This window comes from Crocuta crocuta, unplaced genomic scaffold (assembly GCF_008692635.1).
Source record: "Crocuta crocuta isolate KB4526 unplaced genomic scaffold, BGI_CrCroc_1.0 scaffold3042, whole genome shotgun sequence".
NCBI classification, from domain to species: Eukaryota; Metazoa; Chordata; class Mammalia; order Carnivora; family Hyaenidae; genus Crocuta; species Crocuta crocuta.
Window position 1 is genome coordinate 42496 of NW_027532740.1, and position 11203 is coordinate 53698.

Below are 11203 nucleotides of genomic sequence, written 5' to 3' on the forward strand. Positions count from 1 at the left end.
GCAGATGTTTTTAGAATATTGACCTCTTTGCAATATAACTAAATATAAGAAAACTGTACAATTCCAAAATTACTGGTTAGGAAAAATTTTTTTTTGTTATTTGTAACTACTTTGACAAAAATATAAATAAACAAAATTAAGATCCATTTATGTAGTAAGGTGTATTTTCAACCATTTCAAAAAATTTATTTTTATAATTCCTAAGACTGAGCTAGGGTACTAAAAAATGACCATGTTTCTAAGAGAAGAAAAAGAAATAGTCATCCACATCAGCAGCAGATATTATATTGGTTCAATTAGAATGGAAAATGATTAAGAAATTAATCAAGACCATAACATGTAAGGATCCTAATACGGAAAATTTGAATCCACTTACCCACAGGGCTCTTGAAAATAGGCAGTGTCAGTGTGCCGATCCAAAGCCAGCGTGGTGTATGCAGTGTCACCTCGGGAGAAGTCTGAAGTGAAATACCACATCCTCCCATAGATGGTTTCTCTGTCAAATGAAATGAAGGTTTTTTTAACTATTTGAAATTTTTAATCTTGTCTTTCACAACTCTAATAACTTCTTTAATTGTTCACAAATAACAATAGTTTTTTGGCTCCAGATTTCCATCTATAAGGTGTAAGCTGAACACACCACCGGTCTTAACAATTCTGTAACTGATTAATATTCTAGGAAGTTGGGGGAGTGGGGGAACTGAAAGAACAGTTGATCCTTGAACAACACAGGTCTGAACTGCATGGATCCACTCCTACGTGGATGTCTTTTCAATGAATATATTATTATAAATACATTTTCTCTTCCTCCTGATTTTCTTGTTAACATTTGCTCTTCTCCAGCTTACTTTATTGTAAGAACACAGTATATAATACATATAACATATAGAATACATGTTAATTGGCTGTGTTATTGGTAAAGCTTCTGGTCAGCAGTAGGCTGTTAGTAGTTAAGTTTTTGAGGACTCAAAAGTCATCATGATTTTTCAACTGTGTGGGGCTGGGGGAGGTCAGTTCCCCTAAGTCCCCACATTGTTCAAGGATCAACTGTATAATGTAGTCTGAAAGCTTAGGGAACCATCCCTCTCTATTTATATGCCTACTTGTAATAGCTTTCACATTCAAGATTCTTTCCTGTGCATACTTTCCTTGCATAGATGTCGTTATGCAGATGCTTTTAGAAGTGGTTAATATAGGTCCNGAGATCATGACCTGAGCCGAAGTCAGATGCTTAACCGACTGAGCCACCCAGGTGCCCCAAGAGAAGGATAGTTTATGTTAGCAAGTATTTAGTGAGATGCTGTATCAGTATTGCTGTGTCTCTCCTTGAGATATACGTCATGGGTTTTGATTTTATGATTATCCTGGTGGCTCAGATCTGACCAAAGGTCACTTTAATTCTTCAGTTTTCAGTGTTCATCTTATTTTCTGAATGCTCACAGGCCAAACAGGAAATATCCTTTCTCATGGACTAAAATCTCTAAAGCCCTCTCAATTTATTTACAGCACAGCTTCCTTTACTTGAAAATTCTTAAATTGTGTTTAAAATTAAATAGTTCAAAATGTTGATTATGCTGTACCAGGATAGGGCAAATGACCCAGCACATTACCTGCTACATAATGAACTATATCTAGCCCTTATTAGGTAAAAGGATAGTGATAATTATAACAAGGTATGTTTACATCACATTTAATACTATACAAGATCAATCTATGTACTACATAGAAATGCAGACTGCCAAGTGGAAACATTGTATTTAGGATCAGGAAGCGTGGTCTATCTGAATTCTAGTATTTTTTTTTTTATTAATTACTGAAGTTTTATTAGAGAACATCTTCTGGTAGCATTGTTATATACATCACAGTATTTTGTTTTAATTTTTAAAGTTTTTATTTAAATTAGTTAACGTACAGTGTAATATTAGTTTCAGGTGTACACTAGAGTGATTTAACATGTCCATATATCACCCAAGGCTCATCATGACAAATGAACTCCTTAATCCCCATGACCTATTTAACCCTTCCCCCTCCACCTCCCTTCTGGTAACCATCAGTTTGTTCTCTATTAAGAGTTTGTTTCTTGGTTTTCCTCTCACTTTTTTTCCCTTTGCTCATTTGTTTTGTTTCTTAAATTCCACATATGAGTAAAAATCATATGGTAGTTGTCTTTCTCTTACTGACTTATTTCGCTTAGCATTATACTCTCTAGCTCCATGCATGTCGTTACAAATGGCATGATTTCGTTCTCTTTTAAAAATTTAAATTCAAGAGAGGGGAGGTAAGATGGCAGAGAAGCAGGGAGCTCTGTACATTTCACTCGCCTCCATCTCTCACACGGAGAAGGCCTGAAGCCAGAGGAGCCCTTACAGAATCCAGGAGTTTGGGAGGAAAAGGAGACAGAGTCTGTTGAGAAAACCTTATAGCATGAGTGCGAAGTGGGGAAGATAAAATCGGGCCGGGACCAGAGACAGGGAGGGAGGGGGGATCCCCTTTGCGGGGAGAAGCGGTGAGTCTAGGGGGAAAAAAGAAAGAGTGGCCAAAACTGCCCAAGACACTGTCCCTGTCGCTGGAAAAGAGAAAAGCCTCCGCTCGGGACACAGAAGGACCCGGTTTCCTGCTCTCCAGCTGACCCTAGGCGGGACGCACTCGTCCGAGGCCATCCCGGGGTAAACTGCTCCCCACTCGCCAGCTGGACCTGGAGGGGACGCGAGCGGTGCCTGAAGCCACGCCTTTGTGCTTCTGGCTCAGCTGGACCCCCAGGGGGGAGGCGAGAGGCTTGACACTGCTCTGAGGGACTCACCTGCGAGTTTATATTTCAGGTGATATCAATGGGGCGAAGGACTGAGATCTGGAAACGAGGCCTGGCTTGGGATATAGAGCACGGCCCACCTTGGCTACGTCCCCGACACAGGGAGATCACACCCAAAAGAGTGAGTATAACGCTTGGTTCGAAAAAGGACTGGGGCGCCACCACTCTTCTCCCCACAACCACCAAGGCAGGACCCCCTCGGGATGCACTGGACCAAACCACGCCCATCCCCGCTAGAGAGCTGCCCTTTTTGTTTGTTTTTTACTGGAGCCAGGGCAAGACCAACATGGATGCACTGCTGTGATTAATTCTGGTCACTGGCTTGCTTAAACAGTCACATTTAATCCATTCTCTAGATGTAAATTCTACACCTCCACCGCTACCTTTTTATCTCTCTCTCTCTCTGGAGTAATCAGACTATTTAGTTTCCCTGAGTAGCATTATCGTCATTTCTTTCACCTCCTCTCCAACCATATTCCCCTCTTTCTCTCTTTGAATTAAGCCTCTTAGGCTTTCTGCCTGCTCATTTCATTTCCAATTTCGCTTCCTCTCCACCCTGTCGTTTCTCTCTTTGTATATGCTCTTCCATCAGCACGGCATACACCCAGCTCTTTATTTGTAGCTGGGATTCTGGTTCTATGCTTTAGACTGTCCTTTGTAGGGGCGCCTGGGTGGCTCAGTCGGTTAGGCGTCCGACTTTGGCTCAGGTCATGATCTCATGGTTCGTGGGTTTGAGCCCTGCATCGCGCTCTGTGCTGACAGCCAGATCAGAGCCTGGAGCCTGTTTTAGATTCTGTGTCTCCCACTCTCTCTCTGACGCTCCCTGCTCACACTGTCTCTCTCTCGAAAATAAAATAAAACATTTAAAAAACTTAGACTGTCCTTTGTCTAATGGGTTTTTTCTTTTCTTTTTTCTTTTGTTTATGTATTTTTCTTTTTATTATTTGTCTTCCCTCCAACCTTTATTTATTTATTTATTTTTTGTATGAATCCCTTTCTTTCTTTCTTTTTCTTTTTCCCTTTTGGTTTGTGTGTTTGTTGGATTTGTCTGTGCGTCTCTGTGCCTTTGTTCCCTGTGTGTTTGTCTGTCTCTTTTTTTTTTCCCCAGGGCTACCTCAAGAAACAAACCAAAGCACACATGGTGGAGAGACTCAAATATCACTATGAGTAGGAAAATAAAATAACCACAGTCTCAACAAGAGACGCCAAGAGACACCATTCAAAAAACACTTTCTGAACGGACAAGCCCTGGACACTCAAAGAACCTTCTTTGGTACAGCAGTACTCGCAGGTGCAGAGTGCATAACAAGNAGATTTCAAATAAATCTATCAAATTTAAATAGATTTCAAAAAAATAATATTACCATAGATAATTTATATCATATAATTTTGATAAGGGACCTATTTATCAAAAAGACAAAATAATTCTAAAAGTTTATGTACCTAATAACAGAGCTTCAAAATATCTCAAGCAAAAGTTGTTAGAATACAAGAAGAAATGGACAAAACAGTTCTGATAAAGAAGAATGTTAGAAGACTTACATTACCCTATGTCAAGACTTACTATAAATTATTGTCAATGAAGTCTGTGGTGTTAACATAAAGATAGACAAACAGATCTATAGATCAGAGTACAATGGATAAAAAAGGTGTACAGACAATTCAAAGAAAAAGCATAATCTTTTCAAAAATTGGTGTCAAGAAATATAAAGGTGAGAAGGAAAAGGAAAATGAATAACTTNAGGTCCTTTATCCATTTTGAGTTTATTTTGGTGTATGGTGTGAGAAAATGATCTAGTTTCATTCTTCTGCATGTTGCTGTCCAGTTCTCCCAGCACCATCTGTTAAAGAGGCTGTCTTTTTTCCATTGGATACTCTTTCCTGCTTTGTCAAAGATTAGTTGGCCGTACATTTGTGGGTCCAAATCTGAGTTCTCAATTCTATTCCATTGGTCTATGTAGACAAATATTTTTTAGATAAGACACTGTAAGCACGATTCACAAAAGAAAAAAAAAACATAACTTGGACTCCACTAAAATTAAAAATGTCTTCCCTCTCTTCCTTGGTAGTGTCTGCAGAGGTGGCAGTCATCTACTCGCCATCTTGGCTGCCCTCAGACTTCGATGAAGCCCAAGATAATTAAAAAGAGGAGTAAGAAGTTCATCTGGCACCAGACAGACCAACATGTCAAAATTAAGCACAACTGGCAGAAACAAAGAGGCATTGATAACAGGGTATGTAGAAGATTCAAGGGCTACTTCTTGATGCCCAACATCGGTTATGGTACTAATAAGAAACCAATGCACATGCTGCCCAGTGACTTCTGGAAGTTCCTAGTCCACAAGATCATGGAGCTTGGAGTATTGCTGATGTACAACAAGTCTTACTGTACCAAGATTTTTGATCAAAATGTCTCCTTCAAGAACCACAAAGGTATTGTGGAAAGAGAAGCCCAGCTGGCCATCAAAGTCACCAATCCCAATGCCAGGCTGTGCAGCAAAGAAAATGAATAGACAGACAGCTTATGTGCACATCACATTTGTTTTTTGTTATTTGTTATTTCTTTATTTTAGAGAAAGAGAGAGCATAAACTGGAGAGGAGCAGAAAGAGAGAGGGAGAATCTTAAGCAGGTTCCATGCTCAGTGTGGATCCCATGACCCTGGGATCATGACCTGAGCAGAAATCAAGAGTCAGAAGCTCAAACACCTGAGCCACCCAGGCACCTCCGCTTTTTTTCTTTACATTTGGTATTAATAAAACAATAAAACTACCAAAAAAGCAAAAAAAAATTAAATTCAAGTTAGTTAACATATAGTGTAGTCTAGGCTTCAGGAGTAGAACCCAGTGATTCATCACTTACATATGACACCCAGTGCTCATCCCCAAAAGGGTCCTCCCTAATGCCCATCACCCATTTAACCCATCCCCCCACCTCCTCTCCAGCAACCCGTTGTTTGTTCTCTATAGTTAAGAGTCTATTTTTTGGTTTGCCTCTCTTTTTCCTCTATGTTCATCTGTTTCGTTCCTTCAATTTCACATATGAATGAAATTATATGGTATCTGTCTTTCCCTGACTTATTCTGTTTAGCATAAAACACTCTAGCTCCATCCATATCATTGCAAATGGCAAGATTTCATTCTTATTGACGACTGGGTAATATTCCATTGTGTGTGTGTGTGTGTGTGTGTGTGTGCGTGCATTCATCAATTGAAGGACATTTGGGGTCTTTCCATAATTTGGCTATATTGGTAATGCTGCTGTAAACATCAGGGTGCATGTGTCCTTTGAGTCAGTGTTTTTTTTATCCTTTGGGTAAATACCTAGTAGTGCAATTGCTGAATATAGGGTAATTCTATTTTTATTTTTTTTGAGGAAACTCCGTACTGTTTTCCAGACTGGCTATACCAGTTTGCATTCCCACCAACTGTGTAAAATGGTTCCCCTCTCTCTGTATTCTAACCAGCATTTGTTGTTTCATGTGTTGTTAATTTCATCCATTCATTCTGACAGGTGTAAGGTGATATCTCATTGTAGTTTTTATTTGCATTTCCCTGTTGATGAGTGATGTTGAGCAACTTTTCAAGTGTCTGCTATCTATCTGCACGTCTGCTTTGGAAAAATGTCTATTCATGTCTTCTGCCTATTTTTTTAACTTTTTAATTTTTTTTAATTTCTGAGAGAGAGAGAGAGACAGCATGAGCAGGGGAGGGTCAGAGAGAGAGGGAGATACGGAATCTGAAGCAGGCTCCAGGCTCTGAGTTAGCTGTCAGCACATAGCCCGATGGGGCCTCAAACCCACGAACCGTGAGATCATGACCTGAGCCGAAGTCGGACGCTTAGGCGACTGTGCCACCCAGGCACCCCTTCTGCCCATTTCTTAGCAAGATTATTTGTTTTTTGTGTGTGTGTGTTGAGTTTGATACATTCTTTCTATACTTTCGATACTAACCCCTTTTAGAAATGTCATTTGCAAATATCTGGTCCCATTCTGAACACTGCCTTTTAGTTTTGTTGATTATTTCCTTCACTATAAAGTAGCTTTTTATCTTGATAAAGTCACAATAGTTCATTTTTTGCCTTTGTTTCCCTTGCTTCTGGAGACGTGTCTAGTAAGAAGTTCCTATGGCTGAGGTCAAAGAAGTTGCTGCCTCTGTTCTCCTGTAGGATTTTGATGGTTTCCTCCTGTCTTACATCAAGGTCTTTCATCCATTTTGAGTTTATTTTTGTGTATGATATGAGAAAGTGGTCAAGTTTTATTCTTCTTCAAGTTGCTGTCCAGTTTTCCTAACACTATTTGTAAAGAGACTGTCTTTTTCTTTTTCTTTTTCTTTTTATTTGTTTCTAGGAGAGAGAGAGACAGCGTGAGCAGGGGAGGGTCAGAGAGAGAGGGAGACACAGACTCAGAAACAGGCTCCAGGCTCCGAGCTGGCAGTCAGCACAGAGTCCGACGCGGGGCTCGAACCCACGAACCGCGAGATCATGACCTAAGCGAAAGTCGGACGCTTAACCGACTAAGCCACCCAGGCGCCCCGAGACTGCCTTTTTCTTGTTGGATATTCTTTCCTGCTTTGTCGAAGATGAATTGACTATAGAGATGTGGGTTAATCTCTGGGTTTTGTATTCTGTTCTATTGATTTATGTGCTTGTTTTTGTGCCATTACTATACTGTCATGATCACTACAGCTTTGTAATAGAACTTAAGGTTCAGAATTGTGATGCCTCCAGCTTTGCTTTTCTTTTTTAATATTGCTCTCTAAACCAAACAACTTTGGCTATTTGGGATCTTTTGTGGTTCCATACAAACTTTAGGATTGTTTGTTCTAGCTCTGTGAAAGATGCTGATAGTATTTTGATAGGGATTGTATTAAATGTGTGTAATATAGAAATTTTAACAATATTTGCTCTTCCAATCCTTGAGCATAGAATGTTTTTCCATTTCTTTATGTCATCTTCAATTTCTTTCACCAGTGTTTTATAGTTTTCAGATTAGAGATCTTTTATCTCTTTGGCTAGGTTTATTATTATTATTTTTTGTGCAATTTTAAATGGGATTGATTCCTTTTTCTGTTGCTTCATTATTGGAGCATAGAAACACAATACATTTCTGTATGTTGATTTTATATCCTGTTGCTTTACTGAATTCGTGCATCAGTTTTAGCAAATTTTTGGTGGACTCTTTTGGGTTTCTATCTTTTGAGTATCATGACATCTGCAAATAGTGAAAGTTTGACTTCTTGTCTATTTGGATGCCTTTTATTTCTTTCTGTTTTCTGACTGCTGGAGCTAGGACTTCTAGTACTATGTTAAGTAACAGTGGTGAGAGTGGACATACCTATCTTCTTCCTAACCATAGAGGAAAGCTCTCAGTTTTTCCCTATTGATGATATTTGTTGTGGGTTTTTCATATATGGCCTTTGTTATGTTGAGATATGTTCCCTCTATCCCTACTTTGTTGAGTTTTTTTTTTTTTTTAATCACGAATGGATGCTGTACTTTGTCAAATGCTTTTTCTGCATCTATTGAGAGGATTGTATGGTTTTTATCCTATCTTTTATTAGGTGGTGTCACGTTCATTTATTTGTAAACATTGAACCACCCCTGCAGCCTATGCATAAATCCCACTTGCCCATGGTGAATGATTCTTTTAATGTACTGTAGAATTTGATTTGCTAGTAGTTTGTTGAGAATTTTTGCATCCATATTCATCAGGGAAATTGACCTTAATTCTGTTTTTTAGTGGAGTCTGTCTGGTTTTGGAATCAAGGTAATGCTGGTCTTATAGAATGAGTTTGTAAGTTTTCCTTCCATTTCTATCTTTTAGAACAGTTTGAGAAGAATAGGTTTTAACCCTTCTTTAAATTTTTGGTAGAATTCACCTGTGAAGCCATATGGCCCTGGACTTCTGTTTGTTGGGTGATTTTTTCCTGATTGAATTTCTTTTCTGGTTATCAATCTATCCAAGTTTTCTATTTCTCCTGTTTCAGTTTTGGTTGTTTGTATGTTTCTAGGAACTAATCCATTTCTTATAGGTTGTCCAATTTGTTGGCATAGTTTTTCATAATATTTTCTTATAATTGTATTTCTGTGGTGTTGGTTGTTATTTCTCCTCTCTAATTTTGATTTAATTTACTTGAGAATAAGTTTAGGACTTCCCTGAGTTTGCTTCAATGGGTTATCAAGGCTTAGGATGAAAGCATTCAAGATGAGCTAAACAGGGCAAAAGTGCCCCCAGGATTGAACAAAAGCATAGGAATAAGAAGCCACAGGATGAAAGCATCCAAGATTAAGTAATCAGGGTGGAAGCACCCACAGCATAGTACAAAAGCAGAAAGCTGCTTTCAGATTATGAAAAGTCCAGAATAGGTAAACGGGGCTATGGACAGCAGCAGGGTGAAATTGCCCAAAGCGGAGCTAATTCGCAAAAGAAAATTACCTTGTTGACCCTGAGGTAGCATGCTCTGTCTTATCCCCTAGGCAAGTTAAAATAAACATATCCGGTGCCTTGTGCCTGTTGTAAACAACCATCAGCTTGGTGCCTTGATTTTGTTTTGTATTGACCCAAACCCCTAACACCGCATATCTTTGAAACCCCTTTTCTCTCCCACATAAGTTAATGTTCACTGTTTCATTGTCGCTTTCTGCACATCCATCATGTTTGTAAGCCTTCTGGTGCTAGTAAAAACTGAGCAAGCACCTTTCTTTACTCAGGGCTCTGTCTCCTCCCAGACATTAGCCTCTCTCACATTTAATTCTGTGTCCACTCTCTTGCTGGACAATAGAGAACTCCAGACTCAAAGTCCGCAACAGCTAAGGGGGTATCAATTCTATTAATTTTTTCAAAAAATCAGCTCCTGGTTTCATTGATCTGTTCTACTAGGTGTTTTTAGTTTTTATATCATTTATTTCTATTCTAATCTTTCTTATGTCCCTTTTTCTGCTGGCTTTAGGCTTCGTTTGTTGCTGTTGTTTTATAGCTCCTTTAGGTGTAAGTTTGTTTGAGATTTTTCTTGCTTCTTGAGGTAGGCTTGTATTGCTATATATTTCCCTCTTATGACCACTTTTGCTGAATCCCAAAGATTTTAGAGTATCATGCTTTCATTTTTCATTTGTTTCCATGTATTTTTAAATTTCTTCTTTGATTCCTGGTTAACCCACTCATTGTTTAGTAGCATGCTGTTTAACTCTCATCTATTTGTTGTCTTTCCAAATTTTTTCTTGTGGTTGACTTCATGTTTCATAGTGTTGTGGTCAGAAAACATGCATGGTATGACTTAAGTCTTTTTGTTCTTGTTGAGGCCTNNNGTCTTTTTTTGTTTTTTTTTTGTGTGTTTGTGTTTTTTTTTTTTTTTTTTTACCTAGTATGTAATATATTATGGAGAATTTCCCATGTACATTCAGAAAAAATGGGTATTCTGACGCTTTGGGATGAAATATTCTGAATAAATCTGATAAGTCCATCTGATCCAGTGTGTCATTAAAAGCCATTGTTTCCTTGTTGATTTTTTTGCTTAGATGATTTGTCCATTGGGGTAAGTGGGGTGTTAAAGTCCCCTACTATTACTGTATTATTATCAATGAGTTCTGTTATGTTTGTTATTGTTTATATATTTGCATGTCACCAAGTTGGGGCATAAATATTTATAATTGTTATATCTTTTTATTGGAAAGTCCCCTTTATTATGATATAGTGCTCTTATTCATCTTTTCTTCCAAAGACTGGTTTAAAATTGAGTTTGTCTGATAGAAGTATGGCTATTATGGCTTTCTTTTGATGTCCATTTTCATGATAAATATTTCTCCATCCCCTCATGTTCAATCTGCAGATGTCTTTAGGTCTAAAATGAATCTCTTATATGCAGCATGTAGATGGGTCTTGTTTTTTTTTTTTTTTTTTAAATCCATTCTGACACCCTATCTCTTTTGATTGGAGTGTTCAGTCCACTTACATTCAGAGTAATTACTCATAGAACTGTATTCAGTGCCATTTTATTACTTGCTTTGTCATTGTTTGTGGAGATTTTCTTTGATCCTTTGTTGTCTTTGTCACTTTTGTCCTCTCCTTGCCACTCAAAAAGTCCCCTTTAATATTTCTTGCAGGGCTGGTTTAATGATCACAAACACCTTTAGCTTTTGTTTGTCTGGAAAAGTCTTTATCTCTCCTTATATTCTGAATGATAGCCTTGCTGGATGGAGTATTCTTGGCTGCAGGTTTTTCCCATTCAGTACTTTGAATAAATCATGCCATTCCCTTCTGGCCTGTCAAATTTCTGTTGAGAAATCTCCAGCTAGCCTTATGGGTCTTCCCTTATAAGTTAGGGACTTTTGTCTTGTTGCTTTTAGGGGTTTTTTTTTAATCACTATGTTTTGAAAATTTAACTACAATATGCCTTGT

General features: G+C 38.3%; 1 protein-coding gene and 1 pseudogene across 1 annotated transcript in view; one reads left to right on the forward strand and one right to left on the reverse strand.

Moving 5' to 3' along the window:
- The window catches only part of TMLHE (trimethyllysine hydroxylase, epsilon), a 65489-nt gene that overhangs the window by 27767 nt on the left and 26519 nt on the right, over window positions 1–11203 (reverse strand). Inside the window, 1 exon segment of the mRNA XM_077780800.1 lies at window positions 377–496. Coding sequence (XP_077636926.1) covers window positions 377–496 — 120 coding nt within the window.
- Window positions 4873–5322, forward strand: LOC144245424 (large ribosomal subunit protein eL32 pseudogene; annotated as a pseudogene).